The sequence below is a fragment of the Saimiri boliviensis genome, chromosome 12 (assembly GCF_048565385.1).
Source record: "Saimiri boliviensis isolate mSaiBol1 chromosome 12, mSaiBol1.pri, whole genome shotgun sequence".
NCBI lineage: Eukaryota > Metazoa > Chordata > Mammalia > Primates > Cebidae > Saimiri > Saimiri boliviensis.
The window spans coordinates 83,976,071-84,003,851 of NC_133460.1; the positions used below are offsets into that span (position 1 = coordinate 83,976,071).

General features: G+C 41.6%; 1 protein-coding gene across 7 annotated transcripts in view; it reads left to right on the plus strand.

The window, feature by feature from the left end:
• Positions 1-27,781, plus strand: part of CNNM1 (cyclin and CBS domain divalent metal cation transport mediator 1) — a 67,111-nt gene that overhangs the window by 13,247 nt on the left and 26,083 nt on the right. For 6 of the 7 annotated variants that reach the window (XR_005578384.2, XM_003922313.4, XM_010333195.3 and 3 more), the window contains exons 2-6: positions 19,980-20,123; positions 22,772-22,912; positions 24,234-24,403; positions 26,297-26,396; positions 26,821-26,868. Coding sequence is in view for 6 of the 7 variants with exons in the window: in XM_003922313.4 (XP_003922362.1) it covers positions 19,980-20,123; positions 22,772-22,912; positions 24,234-24,403; positions 26,297-26,396; positions 26,821-26,868 (603 nt within the window). In the remaining variant the exon portion in view is untranslated. The remainder of the gene's footprint in view (positions 1-19,979; positions 20,124-22,771; positions 22,913-24,233; positions 24,404-26,296; positions 26,397-26,820; positions 26,869-27,781) is intronic. The other variant, XM_039464971.2, reaches the window with a different exon arrangement.

The window sequence follows — 27,781 nt, forward strand, 5'->3', positions numbered from 1 at the left end:
ATCATGTGTCTGATATACAATATGCTTCAATACATACTTGTTGGTTAAATGATTAATCAGGTTTCGACTGTGAGCCTAGGGTATGGAATCGATGGAGGGACCTGGGACAGTTCTTTCTGGGACGGTATTCAAAACAGTGTGAAGTCAGACCTCCAGATAATGGGTTGTTACTCTGCTATTTTTACAGTGTTGCTTAGCAAGCCAAACCACCAACTGGTTTAGATCCTAGTGACGAACAACTATTTTTTCATGCCCTTGTGATGTTGGTTACCATGGTGCTCTGGATGATATGGCTGGCTTTTTTATAATTGTGCTTTAGTGGCTCAAGAAATTATTTTGTGATAAAGGGGTTGATTATTTCTGATAAAGTAGAGCAGGATAATTACCACAAAGTGCAGCCTTTTTTTTAAGCTAGAGAAAGGGACAGTTTTGTTTTTCCAAATCAAGGTGGTTGCTGCAGGATTGGTAGGATAACATTTTTATGTTTCTCTTCCTGATTTGGTAGAGAATGCTTTGACTTGACTGTATAGATTAAAGGAAAAAAAATACCTAGCATGTGTCAAGGTAGCTGTTTCTTATCTCATTCCAAATGAGTTCTTCAAATATTGAGATACAAACATTAGGAGCTCAGAGCCCTTGATAAACACAAGAGGCTCTAACAGTTAGCACTATAAAAATTCTAGTATATTTCATTGCAAAGAAGTATCCTGTAAAACCAAACTGTTTTGTAGCCCAGGGCTGTTTAGACTTACAAAAGCATAGAATTTTAGAGCCAGAAAAAGAACCTTGGTGATCACCTGGTCCATCTTTTATGATTGAGAAAACTGAGGCACAGAAAGGACAAATACTAAAAAGCGCAATGATAATCCCTTATAGTTGCAAAAGCTTTACATTTATTTATTGGCAATTTTTATGGCCATATAAACAAATATCACAGCCATATAAACAAAATTTCCAATTCGATAATTCACTTTGTGCTCACCATAAATACGAGGTCAGCATTTCTTATCGCCATTTTGTATATGCGGCACCTGAGATCTAAAGACAGAAGTGTCCTGCTCAATGTTAGTGACAGAGGTGGAACCAGGACTCACATGTCTGATTTGCCACCTCAGACCATGGAGCCATGGACATAGACAGAGGGTCCCAGAGGACCGAACTCAGATCCCAGCATCTCCATTGACTAGCTGTGACTGGGGCAGGTCACTATATCACTCTGAGGCTTATCTTCCTTCTTTTTTGTTTTTTGTTTTGAGATGAAGTCTCCCTCTGTTGCCCAGGTTGGAGTCCAGTGGCATGGTCTCAGCTCACTGTAACCTCCACTCCTGGGGTCAAGCAGTTCTGCCTCCACCTCCTGAGTAGCTGAGATTACAGGCACCTGCCACCATGCCCAACTTTTTTTTTTTAAGTGAGCCACCACGCCTAGTCTATCTTCCTTCTTCTTAAAAGGGAAATAGGCCGGGCATGGTGGCTCAGGCCTATAATCCCAGCACTTTGGGAGGCCAAAGCGGACAAATCACCTGAGGTCAAGAGTTCAAAACCAGCCTGGCCAACATGATGAAACCTCGTCTCTGCAAAAGTAGAAAAATTAGCCAGGCATGATTGCAGGTGCCTGTAATCCCAGCTACTCCGGAGGCTGAGGCAGAAAAATCGCTTGAACCAGGGAGGCAGAGGTTGCAGTGAGCTGAGATCATGCCATTGCACTCCAGCCTGAAGGAAAGAGAGCTACTCCATCTCAATAAAGTGGGGGGAGGGTGGGGCGGAATAATGATATTGCATTGTGAGTTTACTGTGAAGGCTGAAGATAATTCCTGCATAGCCCTAAAGAGACTCTACCATTTGTCTCTTACCTCCCTGATCTAGTTAAATGAATTGTATACAGTTAGTCATCTTGTATAACAAGTCCTTTCTCTCTGATCCAGTCCATGTAAAACTGTATATAATAAGAAAACAAAATTGAAAGCTGTTTAATTTGGGTAGGGTCCAGGGTATGAAAATTGGGCTGTGGTAGATTTCTTTGATTTCTTTTATTCTGTCCTCAGTTAGAATTCAGTTTCTTCCCCCATCACTCTGCCCTTCCTCGGACATCTCAGGCAAATACCAAAACCTGACCGTATAAACAAATATCACAGCCGTATAAACAAAACTCCTCAAAGCTCCAAGCAGTCTACTAAAATAAAATATCAGGCTAAACATAGGAAGGCTTGGACTTGAAGGCAGAAGTATAGTGAGGAGGTAGAACTGTGACTCCTTTCCCCTTCCCAGTTCAAAGCCGTTCTCCTCCCTTGCTGATCACTAGGGAGGTGCTGGGCATTAGCTCAGCATGCCTTCCTGCAGCCTCTAGGCATTTACAGAATGTGTGCCCATTGCTCTTAATACATCAGAGACAGTAAACCTGAGATTTGGCCTGGAATGTGGAGTCTGCATTGCATTGGAAAGAATACAGGCTCAGGAGGCAGACAGACGTGAAGTTGTTCATGGCTCCATCACATACTAATATTTGTCCTTAGATAAGTCACTTTATTTTTCCAAGTCTCAGTTTCCTCATCTAATTATTAGTATAACAATCCCCCTTTTGCAGAGATATTATGAAGACCAGAGGTAACATATGCACCAATTGTACAGTAGATATTGCAGAATCTACTATGGCAAAAACTAGAAAATGGAGTGAATGTTGACCCATGCTCTCAGGAGTCAGCTTGGTTTAGATCAAAATGATATGGAGAACACTGAAGAATCTGTAGGCTGTCTTCAGCTGCAATGAGAACCTTCAAAAGCATGGGTTTTAAGGTCATCTCAGGTGTCTAGCTTACTTCAAATAATACCTCTAAGAGTCCACATATCTCTTTTCTCCCGGGGACTAGCCTCACTTCACCACACTCCCTGGCTGGCTCAGAACTAAGTGATGACTACAGTTGGCCCTATTTGCCTTTCAATGTATCGTCCTCATATCTGAGGTTGGTTTGTGGCCCAAGAATGACACCATCTACCAAAACTTAGCCAAATCACTCTGGGTCACCATGGTGATATTTAAGCAGGGGATCCGGGATATGGTTAGTCTGAACCTGGAGAGAGAGAGAGAGTCAAACTGGCCACCCAGGCAGTCTCCAAGACCAGGTCTGTATCTGAAAGGCCTGAGCTTAATGTATGCAACCTTTTCTATTTGGGTCTTGAAGCTTTCCCCAAATCCTAGCCAGGGTCCAATTTTGGCTTCTCCATTTATAGCTGAGTATTCTTGGACAAGTTATTTTATTGTTGTTTTCTTTTATATTTTTTAATTAAAAGAAAAATTTTTTTAAGACACTGTCTTATCATGTTGCCCAGGGTGTTCCCGAATTCATGGCCTCAAGTGATCCTCCCGCTTCTGCCTCCCAAAGTGCTGGGATTATGAGCCACCACCCTTGGCTCTGGATTGCCTCTGAACCAGTTATGTTATGAATGGAGAATAAGCATAATACATTTTGACACAGTAGTAAAAAAGAAGGCAAATAATATACCAAAAATACATAGGAGCCTTTAATGAGAGGAAGAAGAACTCAGAAATGATCCTCCTAAGTCTTAAATGATTCTCTTACATGTTATTGAGGTAGGGAGTAACCTCATAAATCCAGTATTTGGGGGATCGTTAATCTGGTTTTAGTGTATAAGATGTATTAGAGCTAGAAAAACCAGAAGGATGATTTGTTAGGATATTGGTGCAGTTGTCCAAGATTGGATAAGGGCATAGAAATTAAGGACACTTGGAATTAGAAGAAAATAAATCTCTTAGACTTCATTACACATGAACACGCCTCCTCAGTCTCCTTTACTGGTTCTGCCTACATCATATCCACTGATGTATCTTCAGCACCTGGCACAGTGCCTACCCACAGCAGATGCTCAAATATTTGTTGCATGAATGTTGCATTTTTTTTAAACCAAATCTCCTTCTGTCACCCAGGCTGGAGTGCAGTGGAACAATCTCAGCTCACTTCAATCTCTACCTCCTGGGTTCGAGAGATTCTCCTGTCTGAACCTCCTACGTAGCTGGGATTACAGGCGCACGCCACCACACCCTGCTAATTTTTGTATTTTTGGTAGATACAGGGTTTCACCATGTTGGTCAGGCTGGTCTCAAACTCCTGACCTCATGATCCACCTGTCTTGGCCTCCCAAACTGCTGGGATTACAGGCAGGAGCCACCAAGCATTTCTATGACATCTAAATGTTACAGTTCTTCAGTGCTCAGAAATTGATCTCTTCTCTGTCTATTCTCATTCCCTTGGTTATTTCATGCATTCTCCCATACTTATCAACATGATCTCCAGACTTACATTTCCAATTGCCACTGAACATTTCCACTTAGAGGTATAAAACACATCTCAAGCTTAAACCTGCCCAAAACTGAACTCCTACTCTTTTTGCCAAACACACTTCTTAAGTAATCTTCCCACCTCGGCCTCCTTAGTAGCTGGAATTACAGGCATAAGCCACCATGCCCAGCTAATACTTTTAATTTTTTATAGAGATGGACTTTCACTGTGTTGTCTAGGCTGATATTGGAAACCCTGGGCTCAAGCAACCCTCCTACCTCAGCCTCCCAAACTGCTGGGATTACAGGTGTGAACCAATGCACTCAGCCTTATGTCTATTCTTAACTCAGCAGTTTAGCAAACTAACACAGAAACAGAAAACCAAATACCACATGTTCTCACTTATAAGTGGGAGCTAAATAATGAGAACACATGGACACAAAGAGGGGAACAACAGACACTACGGCTTACTTGAGGGTGAAAGGTGGGAGGAGGGAGGGGATTCGAAAAAAAAATACCTATTGGATACTATGCTTAGTACCTGGGTGATGAAACAATCTGTATACCAAAACTTTGTGACATGAATTCACCTATATAACAAACCTGCACATATACCCCTGAACCTAAAATAAAAGTTAAAAGAAAAAAAACCACACACACACAATAGCTAGAGTTTTTTTAAAAACATACGTCAGATCATATCACCTTTTTCCCCCCCAAAAAAACAAAATCAAAAACTCACAACAAAAAATGTTACAATGGCTTTTCTTAATGTCACTAAGAGTAAGACCCAAGGTCCTTACAAAGGCCTTTCCAGCTCTATCACATCTGTACCTCCCCATCCTCAGCTCCCTGACCTTGGCTCCCACTGCTTTCCTCTCCCACACTCTATAGGCAGCACACTGGCCTCCTTGCCCTTCCTTAAGCGCATCAGTTACACTCCCAAAGTGTGGCCTTTACACCTTGTTCTACTGCAGAGCTATCCCCCAGATATCCCCAGGGCTCCCTACCTTACTGCCTTCAGGGCTTTATGCCAACATCACCTCAAGGAGTTCATCCCCAGTCTTCCCTCCCTAAAATTGTAACACCTGTTCACTCACTCCCGCACACTCCCTCATCAATCTTCCCTGCTTTGCTTTCCCCTTAGCAATGTGCCATATTTATATATATATATATATATATATATATATATATATATATATGGTGTGTGTATATGTGTATGTGTGTGTACACACACACACACACACACACACACACACAGAGAGAGAGAGAGTCTGCAGAAGATCATAATTGCACCACTGCATTCCAGCCTGGGTGACAGTGAAATGTTGTCTCAAAAATATATATATGTATTTTTATATATATATGTATATATATAATATATAAATATATATATTTTTATATATGTATATATAATATATAAAAATATATATTTTTTATATATGTATATATAATATATAAATATATATATATTTTTTGAGACAGGTTGAGAAATGTCTCAAAAAATATATATATATATATTTTATATATATATATATATTTTATATATATATACAAAATATATAAACATATACATATATATAAAATATATAAATATATATATAAAATATATAAATATATATATATTTTTTTTTAAGACAACATTTCACTGTCACCCAGGCTGGAATGCAGTGGTGCAATTATAGCTAACTGCAGACTCAAATGCCTAGGCTCAAACAATCCTCCTGCCTCAATCTTCCAAGCAGCTGGGACTACAGGCATGCACCACCCCACTTGGCTAATTAAAAAAAAAATGTTTCGTAAATATGATGTTTTGATTCATTGCCCAGACTAGTCACAAACACCTGGGCCCAAGCAGTCCTCCCACCTCAGCATCCTAAAGTATTGGGATAACAGACATGAGCCACAGTGCCCAGCCTTATGCTATATATTTTACATATGTATTTCCTTTATCATCTCTTACCTCTACTTAAAAGAGTGTAAGCTGCAGGAGGAAAATGATTTTGTGCATTGTGTTCACTGCTGCATTTCAAGTGCCTAGAAGAGTGCTCAGCACCTGATAGTCATTCAGTAAATACTTGTTCAAAGAATAAAGGAAGAAGAATTGAAATTATGTGGGTTTTTTTTTTTATAAATTGACATAAAGCAAAAGAAGATAAAAGATGACTCGGGTTATGACTCAAAGTAACTAGAGTTGATGGTACCATTTACTGTAGTGAAGAGGGAGGAAAAGCAGGGGCAGTGTGTCTTGAAGATCAGGAGTTTCTATTTGGGTAAGTGATTTTGACAAGAAGACAGCTCAGGCAAAATATCTAAAACAAGATGGGTGTTCAAAATAGATATTGAGGTCAGGTGCAGTGGCTCACACCTGTAATCCCAGCCAAGATGGGCAGATCACTTGTGCTCAGGAGTTCCAGACCAGCCTGAGCAACATGGCAAAACCCCATCTCTACAAAAAAAAAAAAAAAAAAAAAAAAAAAAAAAAATAGCCAGGCCTGGTAGTAGCTTGAGTCTGTGGTCCTAGCTACTCAGGAAGCTAAGGTGGGAGGATCCCTTGAGCCTGGGAGACGGAGGTTGCAGTGACCTGAAATTGCACCACTGCACTCCTACCTAGGCAGCAGAGTAAGGTCCTGTCTCAAAACAAACAAACAAACAAACAAAATCAACACCTGTGTTCAGATATAAAGCCAGTTCTCAGGAAAGAGGTGATAGTGATATTTAAATTAATAGGCTTTGCTGGGATCTTTTTTTGTTTGTTTTGTTTTGAGACCGAGTCTTGCTCTGTCACCAGACTGGAGCGCAGTGGCAGTCTGGGCTCACTGCAACCTCCACCATCCGAGTTCAAGCGATTCTTCCGCCTCAGCCTCCCAAGTAGCTGGGACTACAGGCCCATGCCAAACACCTGGCTAATTTTTGTATTTTTAGTAGAGATGGGGTTTCACTGTGTTGGCCAGGATGTTCTCGATCTCTTGACCGATCATCTACCGGCCTGGGCCTCCCAAAGTGCTGGGATTACAGGCGTGAGCCACCACGCCCGGCCTTTGCTGGGATCTTTAATCAACAGGAGAGATGAGCAGAAGATCAAGAACCGGAACAGAAGTTCTTTTTTTTTTTTTTTTTTTAATACTCTAAGTTCTAAAGTACATGTGCAGAACATTCAGGTTTGTTACATAGGTATACACATGCCATAGTGGTTTGCTGCACCCATCAACCCATCATCTACATTAGATATTTCTCCTAATGCTATCCTTCCCCTAGCCCCTAACCCCACAACAGGCCCTGGTGTGTGATGTTCCCCTCCCTGTGTCCACGTGTTCTCATTGTTCAACTCCCACTTATGAGTGAGAATATGCGGTGTTTGGTTTTCGGTTCTTGTGTTAGTTTGCTGGGAATGATGATTTCCAGCTTCATTCGTGTCCTTGCAAAGGACTAAACTCATCCTTTAGTATTCCATGGTGTATATGTGCCACATTTTCTTTATCCAGTCTATCACTGATGGGCATTTGGGTTAGTTCCAAGTCTTTGCTATTGTGAACATTGCCACAATAAACATACCTGTGCATGTGTCTTTATAGTAGAATGATTTATAATCCTTTAGCTATATACCCAGTAATGGGATGCTGGGTCAAATGGTATTTCTGGCTCTAGATCCTTGAGGAATCACCACACTGTCTTCCACCATGGTTGAACTAATTTACACTCCCAAAAATGGTGTAAAAGTGTTCCTATTTCTCCACATCCTCTCCAGCATCTGTTGTTTCTGACATTTTAATGATCACTATAACTGGCGTGAGATGGTATCTTATTGTGGTTTTGATTTGCATTTCTCTAATGACCAGTGATGATGAGCTTTTGTTCATTTTTGTTGGCTATAGAAACGTCTTCTTTTAGAATTGTCTGTTCATATCATTTGCCTACTTTTTGATGGGGATTGTTTTTTGTTGTAAATTTATTTAAGTTCTTTGTAGATTCTGGATATTAGCCCTTTGTCAGATGGATAGATTGAAATTTTTTTTCCCCTTCTATAGGTTGGCTGTTCACTCTGATGATAGTTTCTTTTGCTGTACATAAGCTCTTTAATTTAATTAGGTCCCATTTGTCAATTTTGGTTTTTATTGCCATTGCTTTTTAAATTTTAGTCATGAAGTCTTTGCCCATGCCTATGTCCTGAATGGTAATGCCTAGGTTTTCTTCTAGGGTTTTTATGGTTTTAGGTCTTATGTTTAAGTCGTTAATCCATCTTGAGTTAATTTTTGTATAAGGTGTAAGGAAGGCAGGTCTGGTGGTGACGAAATCTCTCAGCAATTGCTTGTCCGTAAAGCATTTTATTTCTCCTTCACTTATGAAGCTTAGTTTGGCAGGATATGAGATTCTGGGTTGCAAGATCTTTTCTTTAAGGATGTTAAATATTGGCTCCCACTCTCTTCTGGCTGGTGGGGTTCTGCAGAGAGATACACTCTGAGTCTGATGGGCTTCCCTTTGTGGGTAACCCGACCTTCCTCTCTGGCTGCCCTTAACGTTTTTTCCTTCATTTCAACCTTGGTGAATCTGACGGTTATGTGTCTTGGGGTTGCTCTTCTCAAGGAGTATCTTTGTGGTGTTCTCTGTATTTCCCAAATTTGAATGTTGGCCTGCCTTGCTAGATTGGGGAAGTTCTCCTACATAATGTCCTCAAGAGTGTTTTCCAACTCGGTTCCATCCTCCCTGTCACTTTCAGGTATACAGATCAAACATAGGTTTGGTCTTTTCACATAGTTCCATATTTCTTGAAGGCTTTATTCATTCCTTTTTATTCTTTTTTCTCTAATCTTGTCTTCATGCTTTATTTCATTAAGTCGATCTTCAATCTCTGATATCCTCTTTTCTGCTTTATCGATTCGGCTATTGATACTTATATATGCTTCATGAAGTTCTCACGCTGTATTTTTCAGCTCCATCAGTTTATTTATGTTCTTCTCTAAACTGTTTATTCTAGTAAGCAATTCCTCTAACCATTTTTCAAGGTTCTTAGCTTCCTTGCATTGGGTTAAAACATGCTCCTTTAGCTCAGAGGAGTTTGTTATTACCCACCTTCTAAAGCCTATTTTTGTCAATTCGTCAAATTCATTCTCCATCCAGTTTTGTTTCCTTGCTGGCAAGGTGATCTTTTGGAGGAGAAGAGGCATTCTGGTTTTTGGAATTCTCAGCTTTTTTGCACTGGTTTCTCCCTATCTTCATGGACTTTTCTACCTTTGGTCTTTGATGTTAGTGACCTTCAGATGGGGTTCTTTTTGTTGATGTTGATGCTATTTCTTTCTGTTTGTCAGTTTTTCTTCTACCTGTCAAGCCCCTCTGCTACAGGTCTGCTGGAGTTTGCTGGAGGTCCACTCCAGACTCTGTTTGCCTCCGTGTCACCAGCAGAGGCTGCAGAACAGTAAAGATTGCCGCCTGTTCCTTCCTCTGGAAACTTCATCCCGGAGGGGCACCCACCAGATGCCAGCCAAAGCTTTCCTGTATGAGGTGTCTGTCAGACCCTACTGGGAGGTGTCTCGCAGTCAGGATACATGGGGGTCAGGGACCCACTTGAGGAGGCAGTCTGACCCTTAGCAGAGCTTGAGTGCTGTGCTGGGAGATCCACTGCACAGAGCTAGTAGGCAGGGATGTTTAAGTCTGCTGAAGCTGTGCCCTTAGCCACCCCTTCCCCAAGGTGCTCTGTCCCAGGGAGATGGGAGTTTTATCTGTAAGCCCCTGACTGGGGCTGCTGCCTTTTTTTCAGAGAGGCCCTGCCCAGAGAGAAGGAATCTAAGAGAGGCAGTCTGGCTACAGTGGCTTTGCTGAGCTGTGGAGGGCTCCACCCAGTTGGAACTTCCCTGCAGCTTTGTTTATACTGTGATAGAAAAACCACCTACCCAAGCCTCAGTAATGGTGAACCCCTCTACCTCAACCAAGCTTGAGCATCCCAGGCCGACTTCAAACTGCTGTGCTGGCAGCAAGAATTTCAAGCCAATGGATCTTAGCTTGCTGGTCTCCATGGGGATGGGATCCACTGTGTTAGACCACTTGGTTCCCTGGATTCAGTCCCCTTTTCAGGGTAGTGAATGGTTGTGTCTCATTGGCATTTCAGGCATCATTGGAGTATAAAAAAAAAAAAAAAAACTCCTGCAGCTAACTCGGTGTCTGCTCAAATGGCCGCCCAGTGCTGTGCTTGAAACCCAGGGCCCTGGGCAGGTAGGTACCCTAGGGAATCTCCTCATCCGTGGGTTGCAAAGACCATGGGAAAAGTGTAGTATCTGGGCCAGGGTGCACCATTCCTCATGGCACAGTCCCTCATGGATTCCCTTGGCTAGGGGATAGAGCTCCCCAATCCTTGCACTTCCCAGATGAGGCAATGCCCCACCCTGCTTTGGCTCGCCTTCCGTGGATTGCACCCACTGTCTAACCAGTCCCAATGAGATGAACAGGGTACCTCAGTTGGAAATGCTGAAATCACTTGCCTTCAGAGCAGAAGTTAACTTGAAGTGCTCATTAGAATCACCTGAAAAAGTTTTAAACATGCGGGTGTCCCTGCCTCATCCATGATCAATTAGATCAGAATTTCTGTGCGTGGGACATAGTCATCAGTAGGTGACTCCAATGTGTAGCCAGGGTTGAGAATCACTGAGTCCAAGTCTTTAAGATATATTTATCTGTAGGTGAGGATTAAATAAAAAGGAATCCACAATGGAAACAGAAAAGTTGAGTCATAAGGGTGGGAAGAGAACTGGGGTAGTCTTGCCCAGGTTTTCTCATACTCAAATGTGCATAAGAATCACCTGGAGGTCTGGAGGAAATGCAAATTCTGATTCAGAAAGCTAACATGCAGGCCTGAATTTCCCCTTCTCTCACAAGCTCCCAAGTGATACCAATGTTTCCAATCCAAGGACCACACTTTGAATAGTACATGTCAAGAGCAGTGCTTCTCAAACTTTAGTATGCGTAGGAATCACCTGGAGAGCTCATTGAAACAGCTGTCTGGGCCCTACCCCACCCTGCAAGATCCTGATTCTGTAGGGCAGAGATGGGACCTCAGATCTTGCATTTTGAACAAAGGCCCAGGTAGTGTTCATGCTGCTGCTCCGAAGAATACATTTTCATTGATACTGAGTCACCAAGACCAAATTAAGAAAGAGGAGACACTCAGTGCTGCCTACCAAACGAATAAAAGATGCTGCAAGCACATCGGGAAGAAGAACGTAGCAAAAGCTACTGTATTTTATAAGGTGAAGGTCATAAGAGAGGCAGAAACCATAAAACCATAAAACGATTTTGCTTAGTTCTCTATTTCCAAGCAATATGCTTTCCTCCTAGCTTTTATATTTTATCTTGGGAACAGTCGCTGAAATGCTGTAGCTATTTTTGAAGGAGGAAGCAAATCGATTATTTGCTTTTTTGTTCCCCCAAGGCACTGGAGTTGTGCTAACAGGGTCCTTGAGAGTTCTTCTCTATGGATGTGCCTAAACCATGTAGAACAGATTAGGCTGTATTTATTAGAGACTTTTAGAGGCTATTTTAGCTTCTTCAAATATCAAAATACAGTTGTGATGTTGCTTCCATTGCCTTTCTGTACATTTTAAAATTTTTATTTCAAGTTCTAAGGTATATGTGCAGGATGTAGGTTTGCTACATAGGTAAACACGTGCCATGGTAGTTTTCTGCACCTATCAACCCATCACCTAGGTATTAAGCCCAGCATGCATTAGCTATTTTTCCTAATGTTCTCTCTTCCCCATCCCCACCCCACAACAGGCCAGGGCTTTCAACCTCAGTAGTATTGATGTTTGGTGCCAGGTAATTCTTTGTGATGGGGGACTGTTCTGTGCATTGAAGGATGTTTAGCTTCATCCCTGGCCTCTACCTGACAAATGCCAGTAGCATTCCCTGCCCCAAGTTGTGGCAACCAAAATTGTCTCCATACATGGCCAAATGTTCCCTGGGTGGCAAAATCACCTCCATTTTTAACCACTGCTTTAAAAGTAATGCCTGAAAACCTCATCATCTTCAAAGAAATCTGACTTGTAGTTTGGGTATGTCGATACAAGATAGTGATGAAACCTTAGGCAGAGCACTGCCAGTAACCAGTACTAGGACTGCCCTTTGGATTCTTGGGGCAATGGCAAACACCATTTTGGCCTTCAGTAATGGGTAATTTTACTGACCTCAGATGTGAAAGAGCCTAATAGGTAATGTGGTATCTCAAGCCTGTCTCAGAGGAGATTGGTACAGAAGCTACAAAGAGACCCTTTTCCAAACCCAGTGTTGAATAGTCAATTACTACTTTTTGCCCATGTCAACAAAATACTGTAACCACTCACACTATATGAGAGATAGTATTAATCATCTTGCCACTACAGCCACCCTTTGTTTTGGGAGGTTCTTTTCATGAGTATTTAGCATCTTGTGACTTTTTTTTTCTTGTGACCCTTAAGCTAGGTACACCAAAGGGACCAGGATTTACTAGACATCTCAGTATTTATTTCTCTTTGTCATAACCGGAGTGACAAATTACTCATAAACCAGTGGTTTTCAGACTTTAGCCTGTATCAAAACTACCTGAAAATCTTATTAAACCACAGATTACTGGGCTATGACCCCAGGGATTCTGATTCACTAGGTCTATGGCTAAGCCTGAGAATTTGCATTTTTTTAATTTATTTTTTGAGAAAGGGTCTTGCTCTGCTGCCCAGTATAGTGGTACGATCACAGTTGGCTGCACCCTCAACTTTCCAGGTTCAGATGATCCTCCCACCTCATCCTCTCTACTAACTGGGACTACAGGCACATGCAACCATGCTCAGCTAATTTTTGTATTTTTTATAGAGACAGGGTTTCCCCATGTTGCCCAGGCTGGTCTCAAACTTCTGGGCTCAAGCAGTCCTCCTGCATCAACCTCCCAAAGTCCTGGGATTACAGTCATGAACCACTACACCCAGCCAGAATTTGCATATTTAATTAGTTCAAGTGATGTTGATGCTGGTGGTCCAGGAATCACACTTTGGGAACCAATGTCACAAGCCAAGATGGTAGTCCTCAGTAGTGGTTGAATGTTAGACTCACCTGGGGGTCTAATGCCATTCCCCTCACCAATGAAATCAGAATTTCCAGGTGTGAGATCCACTTACATTAATAGAATATACTTAAAGCTTCTCAAATAATTCTAATGCACAGCCAGTGCTGAAAACCACTGAACTAGGTGAAATGCATTCCAAAGCATTGAGAGTGGAGAGTCTTACCAGGTGGCCCTGTTTAATCGAGGAAAAATAGATCACTTGTCAGTATCAGCTAATCCTAGAGAAGTATGACTCCAATCTCTGAGGCTTCATTGAGGATTATTTCCCCTGTTCCACCCAAATGCCTCCTAACACTGTAGTACAAACAAAGTTCAGGTCATGTACAGATCGTCTTTGTTGTGTCTCATCAAGATGTGGGCAGGATTGGAGCCAGAGATTGTAAATTGGAGGCTTGGCAAGGAGGAAGTAGTCAAGGCTTGAAGGAAGCAAACCAAGGCTTGAGGAACTCACGGCTGGTAGAAATCAGGAAAGGCAACTGTCAGCAGGCCATCAGGACAGTGACAGGGCAGAAATTCAAGCCAGAGGCGAGAGAGTTTGTAGATACCAGATCCGAAGTGAGACACCAGATCCGAAGTGAGACACCAGCGAGCCCAGAGTTAAACTCAGTTCTGTGAAATGCTATGCAAATACTGAAGAGTGATTTACTTATAATTATGTGGTCACTTTCAAAATAGGTGTAATATGATACTGAGAAAAATGTATGTTCTGTGGACCTGGGGTGAAGAATTCTATAAATATTCACTGAGTTTACTTGTTCTGGGTCTGAGTTCAAATCATAGATGTCCCTGTTAATTTTCTATCTCATTAATCCATTGAATATTAACAATGTGGTGTCAAAGTCTCCTGCTATTACTGCTTGGGAATCCAAATCTCTTTATAAGTCAGTAAGAACTTGTCTTACATATCTGGGTGTTCCTATATTGGGTGCATATATATTTATGATCATTGACTCCTGTTGTTGCCTTGATCCTTTACCATTATGTAATGTCCTTCTTTGTTTCTTTTAGTCTTTGTTACTATTAAAGTCTATTTTGTCAGAGATGAAAGTTACGACTCCTGTTTTGCTTTTTTTTTTTTTCTTCTCTCCATTTGATTGGTAGATCTTCCACCAACCCTTTGTTTGATTGAGTCTTTGTGTGTCCTTGCTTATGAGATGGATCTGGATACAGCGAACCGATGGGTTTTGACTTTTTATTCAATTTGCCTGTCTGTGTCTTTGATTGGGGCACTTAATCCATTTAAATTTATGATTAATATTGATATTTGTGAGTTTAATATTGTCATTTAATGCTAGCTGGCTATTTTGCCCATTAGTTGATACAGATTCTTCATTATGGAGATACTCTTTACCTTTTGGTAAGTTTTTGGAAAGGCTGATACTGGTTGTTCCTTTCTGTGTATAGTGCTTCTTACAGAAGCTCTTGTAAAGCAGGCCTGGTGGTGATGAAATCTCTGAGTGCTTGCTTGTTCATGAAAAATTTTTATTTTTTCTTCATTTATGAAGCTTAATTTGCTGGATATGAGATTCGGGGTTGAAAATTCTTTTCTTTGAGGATATTGAATATTGACCCTCACTCTCTTCTAGTTTGTAGGGTTTCAGCTGAGAGATCTGCTTTGAGTCTGATAGGCTTCCCTTTGTGGGTAACCTGACCTTTCTCTCTAGCTACCCTTAGAATTTTCTCCTTTATTTCAACCCTGGTGAATCTAACAATTATGTGTCTTGGGGTTGCTCTGGTTGAAGAATATCTTTGTGGTGTTCTCTGTATTACCTGGAGTTGAGTATTTTCCTGCCTTACTAGGTTAGGAAAGTTTTCCTGAAGAATATTTTCCAGCTTGGATTCATTCTCTTCATGACATTCAGGTACACCTATCAAACGTAAATTAGGTCTTTTCACATAGTCCCACATTTCTTGGAGACTTTGCTCATTCCTTTTTACTCTTTCTTCTCTAATCTTGTCTTCTCGTTTCATCTCATTAAGTTGATCTTCGACCTCTGATATCCTTTCTTCTCCTTGATCAATTCAACTGTTAAAACTTGTGCATACTTCATGGTGTTCTATTGTATTCTTCAGTTCCATTATTCACTTATATTTCTCTCTAGATTGTCTATTCTCGTTAGGATTTCGTCAAACCTTTTTTCAAGGTTCTTAGTTTCTTTACATTTGGCTAGAACATGTTCTTTTAACTCACAGAAGTTTCTTATTATCCACCTTCTGAAGCCTAAATCTGTTAATGGAACGCACTCGTCCATCAGGCCTTGTTCCCTTGTTGATGAGGAACTGTGATCCCTTGCAGAGGGAGAAGCATTCTGATTTTGGGTATTCTCAGCCTTTTTACGCTGGTTTCTTCCCATCATTGTAAATTTATCCACCTGTCGTCTTTGTAATTACCGACTTTCAAATTAGGTCTCAGAGTGGATGTCCAACTTGTTTATTCCCAGCACCGGAATCTGAGCAACCCACTGCACTGGCCAAAACAGCAGCATTAAGATTCGTGGTGCTTTTCTGCCCAGGAATCTCTGGTCTGGCTTCCTTCTTGAGTCCCTTTTTCAATCAGCTGAATGGGCGACTCTGCCTTCCCGGAGCTCCAAACGTCGACCAAAAGGGGAACCAGTCCCGTTTACTCTGTACCAAGAACTGCCGCGTCGGCCCCAAGAGACGTGCTGGCGACCCGTGTGGCCCCTCTGCTGGGAATCTCCTGGTCCGTGAGCAACAGAAATTCATCTGAAAGTGTGGCGTCCTCTCGTTCTCTGTGCTTTCACTGGGAGCTACAGTCCTGAGCTGGATTGTAGCTCTAATCTTGGATCTCTCTCTCTAGCTTTTACTCTTATATGTAGGTGCCTGATCCCTTGTTAGTCCATTCTTATGTATAGTGTGAGGTAGGCATCCAACTTCATTTTTTTTTTTGTATGTTGATATCCAGTTATCAGCTACTAGTTGTTGACTTTTCAATGTTAAGCATCTTTACATGTGCATTGACCAATTGTCTTCCTTGGAGAAATAGCTACTCAAATCTTTGCCCACTTTTGGAGTTGTCTTTTTATGAGATGCAAGATTTTGATTTGTATTTCCTTAGTGATAATATGCCAGATGCTATTCTAGATTCTGAGGAAACAGAATTAAATAGGACATAGCATACCTTTTGCCTCTCAGGGAACTGACCTTCACTGGAGGGAGTGGGGATCACATAAATAGAAGAAAACCAGGGTGAAATAATGTGTGTGCAATGCCTGACATTGTGCCTGGCCCATAGAGTGTACATACCAAAAGATGGCTTCAATAATAATAATAACAGCTATTATTGTTGTTATTATAAATGCCAACAGAGAGATATGTACAAAGTGCTGTGGCAGGAGAGAGTGACTTGCTCATGTCTCAAGATTGGCTTCATGTAGGGCCACCCCCAGCACCTCTAGGACCCAGAAAGGGAGTGGGAGAGGTGCAGGCATAGGGTTCATGAAGACCAACCTTTCATGAGAGGGAGGAGCTCAGGTCTATGTGTCATGGAAACAGTTGGTCTCCTTATCCCTGTGAGTGTCAACTCAGAATAAGGTTTGTGATTGACAGTTCCCATCCCAGTCTGTCCCTAAGAAGAAATGGTTTCCTTCATTTTTTTGTAGGCTTTGGAGGGAAGCTTAGAGGCTGAGGGTAAATTATAAAGTGTTTCTAAATAGGTTGCCTAGGTACATTATCTTAAATATTATATAATTAGGACTTAAAATCTCTATTCCTTGGTGATAGCATAGTGTGTCCTCAGACTGAACTTTCAAAATATAAAGCAATGGTGGCTTTTTAATATGGAAATTATAGTACTCTTTGTAAAATATCAAAAACTGTCAATTTAATTTCATCATATGAGCAAATCATCTTAGTGGTAGGGAGTATGGCTGTAGTATACATATTCTAGGGTTCACATTACCAAAAAAAAAATTGTAGAAAAAAATTTTAAGAAATCACTTTTCCAAGGCTTTTCATTATACTAGTCATTTGTTTTGTCATCTGCTAGCACATGTTAGCAGAAAAGTGAGAATAGGTGCCATAAGTTAAGAAAAATGTGTTAGAAATGAAAAACTTTAAATTGAGCACATCCTAACAATTAACATAATCTAATTTAAGCTACAAAGTACTTTGGCCCAATTGGGTAGGATATAGTTGTTTCCAAGAAGGATAATTTTAGAACCACTGATGAAGGGTTTAAATTTTAGTTTAAACATACTATTATATTTTATCAAAAAATAAAGGCTTTATTTAGTATCTGGTTTTAATATCACCTATTGTATAAACTATGAGTTTTTATTCAGTCTTCAGTTCATCAGGCACTGATTGGCTGTCCGATGATGTACAGAAGGAACCTTATCTAAGTATATGATCCTTTGTCCTAAAATAGTTCATGATCTGAGGAAGAAATGCTGTCTAGTATAGGACACACACATTGCTAGTTACAGGAAGTAGCAAATTGTGATAAATGCTGTAATAGAGAGGTTAGTTCAGATTCAGAATGGAGCAGATCTGGAGGCGCTTTCTTGGAGAGCTGATACCTGGGTTAGAGCCCCCACCCTGCCATGGTGGGGATCACGGCGATGGGAAAGAGAAATCGAGGAAGGGGTTATAACCTGGTATGTGTGGAGTATAGAATGAATAGAGGATGTAGCAGGGCATACCATTAGACAGGGAAGAGCCACATTGTGGAATCTTGATAATATAATACCAAATTAATGAGCCTGGACTTGATTCTATAAGCAGTAGGGAGCTACAGAGGGTTTCCGAGGAGGGCTGTGGCATGATCAGATCAGTATAGAAATAGACTGAAGGTTAGGTTGAAGGTGAGGAAAAAATTAGAGACCATTCATTCTTGGGTGATACAAATTCCATCTTTCCAATTTCATTTCAGTTTAAAAACTCCAAGGGGTAGCTATCTTGTGATTTCAGATATTTGATATAGAAGTTCATTTACATTTTAGTGGTTAATTATGCCTCCAGCAAATGATGACTCATCTTGATGGATATTTTTAGCAATGGCGAAGCAAGAGCTTATAAAGAGTACTAATAAAACATGAACTTGCTTTTTGTTGTTGTTTTCAAGAATAACATCTGAGTCAGTACCCTAGATTTTCTCCTTAAATGTCTCTGAGCCAAGAAAAAAGAACCACACAGATTTGCATTTCAGAAAAAGGACTAGGAAATGTGTCTATACAGCAGAAGAAAACAAACTGATACGAAGCTGGACTGTCAGATAAAACTTCAGTCCCCCAGATTAGTACTGAGCCTAGTTACCTGGATTTGCAATCCAGCTCTGCCCTTATAGTCCGTGTAACTCTAGGTATGCTACTTAACCAATCTGTGCCTCAGTTCTGTTATCTGTAAAATGTGGAGAATAGTATTCACCTCAGTGGTTGTTATGAGAATTAAATAGATAAATATAGAGTTATCTGAATAATGCCTGGCACATAGTAACGGCTCAATAAATGTAAACTATTAATATCCAGTCATCGGGCAATAAAAATGAAGTCCACAAAGTCTCTGCCAGTGACACATTGCAGTCTATAGTCTTTTCACATATCCACTAGGTCATTTGAGCTCCACGGTCACCTTATACGTACTGATTGTTCTAGCTACTATTGCGGCTCACAAACTACCCCAAAACTTACAGCCATAAAACAACAACTATTTTATTATGCTCGCAGATTCTGTGAGTCAGGAATTCCAAAGAAGTAGAGTGGGAATGGCTTGTCTCTGCTTCTCAGTGTCTGGGTCCACAGGTGGAAGCTGCTTGAAAGGCTGGGGAGTGAAACAAGGGGCTGGATCAGCTGAGACTGGCAGATCCACTTCCAAGATGGTTTTTTCTGCCAAGCTGTCTGGCACTTTCGTGGGAAGGCTGGAAGGGTAGGCTCAGCTGGGACTGGCACCTAAGCACCTACATGTGGCCTCCAGGGTAGTAGTCAGACTTCTTACAGTGTTCTTGCAGCAAAAGCTACATGCCTTTATGACCTAGCCTCAGAAGTCCTATAACAGACATTCATTTCCCATTCTCTTTTGGTTGAAGTAGTCACAAGCCTGCCCAGATTCACGGCAAAGGGCTGTAGACCACACCTCTCCGTGGGAGGCATACCACGGGGGCCATGTTTTAAAATCACACACTGACATTATTTCCTGATTCTAGATGAGAGATTGTAATTCAGTGGAGATTAAATGATTTGCCAAGGAATAGTAACTGGAATAGTTAGCGGGGAGAGGGGCTTAGGGGGGGAGAATGACTTCTACCATAATTCTGACTCTAAATTCTTGTTCTTTCAATTATTATATATTAAATCAGCTAACATATACTTTCCAATACGTAAAAGTTCAAAGAAAAATTTAACTGGTTTTGAGTATATTAGGTAACTTCCTTCCCTAAGTAGAAACACAAATCTAAAAGAATAAGGTTTGCATTTGTAAGTGCTTATTTTTATAAGCACTTGCATTAAAATGTCATATTTTAAGTCGGTCCTGGGATGAGTACAGTCCTGAGATTGGTAAGACAGCAACTTTGTATCATTTTTCTCACAAAGGAAGATCTCTGAAAATGTCCCAGATACTTAACTGTGATTTCATTTGTTCTCTAGGAAAATCTCACCTGGCCATTGTCCAGCGGGTAAATAATGAGGGAGAAGGGGACCCTTTCTACGAGGTGATGGGCATTGTCACGCTGGAGGATATCATAGAAGAGATCATCAAGTCAGAAATCCTGGATGAAACTGATCTCTACAGTAAGTGCATGGCCTTAGCCTGGGCTTCTGTTCTCCCCCAGCCACCAGGGTCCCTGCTTTTGTCTCTACTTCCTTCTTTCTGATCTACTCCCCCTCCTGACTCCCTCACTCAGGAACAATACGGACTTTCCTATCCAGATATGATGACTTCAGGTTACTGAACCTTATCAAAGTTTTGCTTGCAAACATTACAAAGGCATGCTTTGTCTCTAGGATTGGAATGTTATCTAAGTCCATGGTTTTCCCTAGGCCAGGAAGTGTTTCCTCCTCAGAATTTCATCTCATGGGATAGCCATCCTTTTCTTCCTCTCAGAGAACTCACTTCAGACTTCTGTCCTTAGTTGGTGAGATGCAGCCTTTCAGAAACTGGCTCATGGTAGAAAGAGCTTTGATACCATAAGGCAGTGAGTAATGCAGAAAGAGTGCCTTTCTTTTGCACTAAGAAAAGATCAACCCTAAAAGGTGTACCAGGCCTTGACAAAAATGAGCAGTAGAGTCATGGTGCCTCCCTCCAACAACCTGGTACTACTGTGCTTGCCCCAACTGGGCCTGTCTTCCTCATGTAGGGACTGAGGTTGGAAATATCCTTTCCCTCCCCTACCTCTGCCAGCCACTCTTGATTTAGAATTCTCAGGAGTAGCCTAGGCAACATGGTAAAACCCCATCTCTACAAAAAATGCAAAAGTTAGCCAGGCGTGATGGCACATGCCTGTAGTCCCAGCTACTTCTTAGGCTGAGGTGGGAGGATCACCTGAGCCTGGGAGGTTGTGGTTGCAGTGAGCTGAGGTTGTGCCACTGCACTCCAGCCTAGGAGCCTGGGTGACAGAGCAAGACTCTGTCTCAAAAAAAAAAAAAAAAAGAAAAAAAAAGAAAAAAAAAAAAAGAATTCCAGGTGTCTCAAATAAATAAGTGAAGACATTCACACCAAGGTATTAGGTGCTGATAAATGAGTAAGCTCCTCCCAGGAGATTTGTTTGAACAACCTTAAGCCTTCAAATATACAGTATTCAAATCTAAGGAATAAAGGGGGAGCTCAGAGGAATGATTCCCTGATGATGCCATGTTTAGTGTGGCAATCTGATGGGGTAGAGGGGAGCTATTTAGTCAAACTCATGCAAATCAGAAAGTTGCTCACTAGTTCCAGAGTGGAAAGACCTGGGCCAATACCTGTATTTGCTACTCTTTTGCTGAGTGATTCTCTTTCTACAGGAGGAGGTTAGGGTCTTTCTACCTTATAAATCAGCTACTGGCATGATTCCTTAAAAGCTGTGAAAAGGCCAAGAAGCCAGGGATACTGTCTTTTTTCTTGCACAACCCTGACATCTTACGTGACACCTGGGACTGGGTCTCCCCATTGTGACTTGAGCAAAAGGAGTGTCAAAGCAGGGGCCAGATGACTGCAAAGGCCCGGAGTCGGAGCAGGCCATGGAAGAGCTGCGCCAGCAGGAGGGCACTTTGTCCCTTCTAGAAGGAAACCCAAAAGCAAGCCCCAAAAGGAACGGGGGTACACGAGGGAGCCAGATTCTGGGGCCTTATTTTCCTGCCACAAGGGTTCATTCCCACTGCATCCACTCAGCCGGCACCGTAAGTTCCCGCACAGCCCTGTTTCTCTTTAGGCCACGTTTGAAGAAAATCCAAATCTCTTTTCCCTGTTCCCCTTAGTGCAGATAAGATGGGTTAGCAGTTTCAAAATTTTACTCAAAATTCAGAAAGCAAAAGAGAAACAACCAAAGAAAACATTCTCTCTACCACAAAGAAAAAGAAAAAAAAGTAGATATATTTAGACAAGCTTTAAAAAGAATACATGAACAAATTAATTTAGGAAAAGCAAAATTTTTCAACCAATAATTGCATGCCTGATATATATAGGCTCTTGGGAGGTACCAGACCCTGCCTGAGGCCCTCACCCAGAAAACCCATCTTTAGAGATTATAGTTCCAGTCTTATTTCTTCTCCTCTCTTCTTCCTTATATTTTCTGATTTTCTCCCAGTGGAGGCACTGGGGTTGAAGCAGGGAAATTGTGAGATAAGAGGTAATGGCCATCCTCCTCCCTTGTGTGGCATGCTTCAGGTGCCACTCAGAGCATGGTTCAGATAAGCAGCAGGAGACTAGGTAAAGCCAGTTCAGGGGAAAGGAGGGAGACAGAGTCAGAAATTCCCTGGGCCCCTGCAACCTTCTGGATACTAAGAATGCAGGTCCCTTGTGTGTGTATGACTTTGTGTAAAAGCATTCTCACAGGTAGTTTCCAGTTGGAGTCTAATAATAATTGTACAAGATGAGTACAAGAGCTATATTAAATATTAGCCTCCTCATACATATTAAACAAACAAAAACTCTGATGCTTAGAGGGGTTGCATGGTTATTAAGTAAGGGAACAAGCACCAGAACCCCAGACTTGCATACCCCAAGCCAGCCTTCCCCTTTTTCTATTATATGCCCCCTAAGTGTGGAAAACACTGAAATGAGGATGGCAATCTCTCATTGTCTATCCCTCACCAACATCCTTCTACTTCCTGGATAATGTTGTAATGTCACCCATAGTTGACACTGCAGAAATGTTCTATCTGTTCCCTGTGATTCTGGGAAAAATTTCAGAGACCAACAATGATTCTGAGATAGCTGCAATGTGCCCTCTGTGACCCCACAGCTGATAATCGGAAAAAGCAGAGGGTCCCGCACCGGGAGCGGAAGCGGCATGACTTCTCCTTGTTTAAGCTTTCGGACACGGAGATGCGGGTGAAGATCTCACCACAGCTCCTGCTGGCCACACACCGCTTCATGGCCACAGGTAGGGCTCTGCCTACTCAAGTCTCCACTCCAGAGAAGCCAAAACAGAATCTTTAGGGTGGAACCCAGGCACCAATCCTTGCTAATACCTTCCAGCCTGTACAGTGTGCTGCCAGGATTGAGAACCACTGTTCTAGCAAGAAGGTTGCCTTAGATAGGGTAAGGGATGCCACCTACTGTCAGATTGAGCCCCAGATTTGATCTTATAGGGGAAGAAATAAGTATAACTCAACTCTTCTACCAGAGAAAAGAGCTAAAGAAACCATTACTGTACTTTTCCCTTTTCTTTTCACTTCCTGGCTGAAGCCTGAGGCCGTCTCCCTGTCTGTTAGACTTGGGTTCCCCGGAGTATTTATAGGGGAGGGAAAGGCTGTGTCCCACCCAACAACAAGATCCTAGGGTCCAGTAGCCTCCAGGGGTCACAGAAGCCTGTGAGCTATGAATTGTTAAGATACGGAAGTGGATTGTGAATCTTGGAATCTTTAGAAAGAAAAAAAAAATGAGAAAATCCAAGGATAAACTCCTTCTTGTGAAAAAGGTAAAATTTCTCTTTGAACTCTCTGACCATCAATGCCTTATTAATTTGCTGACCTAGAGTGATCATATCTATCACTAAGTTCAATATTTAATTAATCCAACATATATTTTACTGAATATATAATGAGTGCTAGCACTGTTTTAGGTGCTAAAGAGTAAAAAATTTTTAATTGGAGCTTATTTAAGGTAGAATTTCTAGTTCTGAATACAGATTTAACTACTGGCTGTCTGATTTCCCAGAACAAAGCAGCTCTATTTAACATATTATATGTAATATAAATAATATCTGTAATATATAATATGATGCAATGATGCTTTACATTATTGACAACTTATTAAATAATTGCCTGTCTCTATTAACCTGGGATTTCATTTCATTCAGCAGATGTATGTCATACAAATAAGCCAGATTAAATTCTCTGCATTTCATTCAATTATAGCATTAAAGTCTTTGTAATTTATATGGCTTAGTTATCCATGCCCAATTTTAAATAAAATCAAAGAAAATTAATAACAAAACAGACATTTCCAAAATGGAGATCTGTTTCTCCTGAGATGCAAGTGCAGAGACACACTCTCCAGGACATGAGTAAGGCCCTGAGATGCACACTTGGGATTAGGATCCTCCACTCCAAAGGAACTGCAGAAGCCCTGCCAGCCTGGTGCCCAGGTACATGCATAGGGGGCCCTAGTTGTGCCCACTCTGATTCCTCCCAGCTGCCACTGCTGGAATGGGTGGGACACAGCTGTTGCTGATTCCTCCTTCCCCACTCACTCTCCTCTAGAAGTGGAGCCATTTAAGTCTCTGTACCTTTCGGAGAAGATCCTGCTCCGGCTCCTGAAACATCCCAACGTGATCCAGGAGCTGAAATTTGATGAGAAAAACAAGAAGGCCCCAGAACACTACCTCTACCAGCGCAACCGCCCTGTGGACTACTTTGTGCTGCTTCTACAGGTGAGTAGGAAAGTCAAGGAATCTCTAAGAGCCAGAAGACGGCATGTCCAGGGTGAAGAAATGGCATGGCTCCTTCAGCACCAAGTTCCAAGACTTTGCTGGCTGCCTCAGGGACAAGGCCAGATGGGTGGACATTTCTTCATGACCCACAGGAGGGGCCTAGACATAGAAGACTGGTGTTCCTGGGAGTTATGGGATCTTTGACATTTAGTCTGACAACTCAGCGATGTTTGGGGTGGGGTGAATACCTCTCCTATAGAGGGGTTCTGTTTCTAAACTTCCAGAGCTGCTGCTCTGCAGAAGCTATAATACCCCCTCATCTCTGCCTGAACATCCCCTGAAATGAAACTTCCCACTGCCTCTTAAACTTTAGACAACTCTTCTTTAAACCCTTCTATCTGTTGAACAGAAATCTCACCATCTCTAACTTCCATACTGGTCCTTGCTCTGCTCTCTGGAGGCGCATGGGACACATTCGTTCTCTCAGTTGCATTTTAGCATTTGCAGTTCCTGGAAACTTCTCACCCTTGAGAGGACCAGGAAGGGGGAAATGACCCGTTCAAAGAAGTGCAACAACTTCCCAATGCTCACATAAGTATGGTCACCTTCTGCTCTGGATACCTGGATAGGCCTGTCTTAGATTAAGTGTCAGACATGATTGCAGCTTGTAACACTGCTGGTGCCCTGCCTGGCTTCACCATTAACTCTGATTCCCTGTCCCTTCCTAGCATAATGTTATGGTTCCTAAATACAGTGATTATACTTTAAAGTCTTGATTAAGCTCGCATGAACTTAGAAATGGTCTGTTTGTTACAGTCCACCTCCAGCCTCTCTGCTCTGACACAGTAATTTGCCTCACATATATCTTTCCTAATGTTCTCAATGAAATGACCTCTGTTCTCCAAAAAGTGGAATCATGTGCTTCACTATCAGAAATCAACAATAATCCTGTTACACTGTTTGTATAATATAATGATCAGATAGTCTCATGTCTTATGCTTAAAATAAACTTAACGGTTTTCAAATAAAACATGGAGGGAATAAAATGTAGTAGAAAGAGTGTAGGCTCAGAAATTTGAAAAATGTGGCTTTAAAATTCCATTGTTGACATTTCCTAACTAACCTTGACCAAGTTATTCAACCACTCTGAGCCTCAAAACTGACTCCCCTGTAAACTGGGTATAAAAATGGTATGGGTCTCATGGGGTTGTGCATGAGCTAATTATGCATGAGAATCTATGCAGTGCACATAATACAATGTCATATCCATGCATGCTATATATTACACATTAGTAATCACTGTTATTGGCAATGAATTAAACAAGCTTCACACAAAATTAGATTTTCTCTTGACCTGACTTAAAAATGCTCCAATCTCAGATGAAACCAGTGGGGTAGTTTATGAGGCCCTGGATTAGCTGGTACTTTGGCCTGCATCACAGAAGAGCCATTATAGTACACAAGGAGAGCTTGGCTATTCATGACTGGATGCTGTTTTATGAACAGTGAAGCACTGAATATACTGCAAAGAGCTACTAAAGTTGCAGGTGCTTTTTAAAATGTAAATCTGGACAGAATTAAGAATTAACATTCCTGGGGGGTGGGGAGTTGGGGAGGGATAACATAGGGAGAAATGCCAGATTTAGGTGATGGGGAGGAAGGCAGTAAACCACACTGCCACGTGTGTACCTATGCAACAATCTTACATGTTCTTCACATGTACCCCAAAACCTAAAATGCAATAATAAATAAAAGAATTAACATTTCTCTGTGATAAGAACATGGATCTAATCCAGTTATTATCCAAGCAGAAACGCGTAGGGTTCTGGTCAATAGTAGAACTGGAAGTGCTCATACACATTCATAATACATTTCTTTTTTTTTTTCCCCCAGGGTAAAGTCGAGGTGGAAGTTGGTAAGGAAGGCCTTCGCTTTGAGAATGGAGCCTTTACCTATTATGGTGTCCCAGCCATCATGACCACTGCTTGCTCAGGTATTCTAGTTTCCATTTGTTTATTGGGGAAGTAATGGAATATGGTAGAAAAAGCATAGGGGTTCAAGTCTTGACTCCTCTTTTGACTCTTGTTAATCACCCTGGACAAGCCATTTAACTTCCTTGGCTTTAATTGCTTCCTCTGCAAGATGAGTGTATGAATCACTTTTCATTCAGTTAGTGCTTTAAAAAAAAGTGACAAAAAATTGAATTGTAAAAAGCAGTAATATTATTGTTAGGGATCCAGGGTGATAGATTTCAGTATGAAAAGACAAGTTTATTTTGCTTTGTATACTTGTTCCATTTAATTGCCTAGTTTTTGCAGGGTTAATTGGTGCTGGGGGTGGATAGAAGAAGGAAGATTCCCATAAGAAGTGTGTTTTCTGAGTTGCCTCTGAAACCCACTGCATCCTTCTATCCTTAGATAATGACGTGCGGAAGGTTGGAAGTCTGGCTGGATCTTCTGTCTTTCGTATGTATCTCTCAACCCCCTTCCTCATCCTCCCCATCGTGGTCCTGCCTCAGCCCACTCTGGGACCTGGACTGTGATCACTTTGAGCCTGGGCTGGGGCTAAGACAAATGCTGGCAGCCTCTTTGTAATGTTCTGCCAGGAACACTGCTTCCTGCCAGGTACTCGCAGACCATGGGAGCTTAGGTTCTATGTGTCTGGAATGTTTTCTGCGGCTTCTCTGCTCACATGCAAGTGACAAATGGTTGGGGGGATGCAGGGGTTATGAGGGGAGGCACTACTTATTGCCACCTACCAGGAAGTGCAGGCAGGTGATTTGGCAGAGGTTCAGCTTTTCCTTCTGTGCAATGATAATTCACTCATTTTAGCCTTTACTCGAAAGTTCTCAGATGCTATTATTGCATCTGTGGGGTTTGTCCTCAATAAGAAGTGACTGCAAGATTTGGGGATATAAGTTCCACCCTTGGGCAATACATTGCTTATCTGCTTCTCTTTCCTTTTTCTCTACCTCTCGGCTAGTTGAGAGGTATCTGCCAGCTGGCTGTGCATGCTGTTTGTGGGGGGCTGGCACAAGGCTGATGGCTGGTTTGTTCTGCCCCTTCTGTGCTGTGTGCCTTCTTGCTGTTTCCTGTGTAGTTACTGCACTTGTGTTTAAAGGGCATGGCATTTCTTGTGATTAAAAGTGTGATCCAGAAAGAATTATTTCTCTAGATTTATTCTTTCTGATTCACAGATGTGAATTTTGCATTGCTTTCAGCTGTTAGTGTTTATAGTGGCCACTTCAATGCCAATTAGGGTCTTTCATCATAAAAAAGGATTTTACACACTGCCTTGTGGGAATTATCAGAGGGTCCCAGAGCTTGATTTCATAGTCCCTGGAACATGGCAAGGTAGGTACCATTTTAACATGAGTGA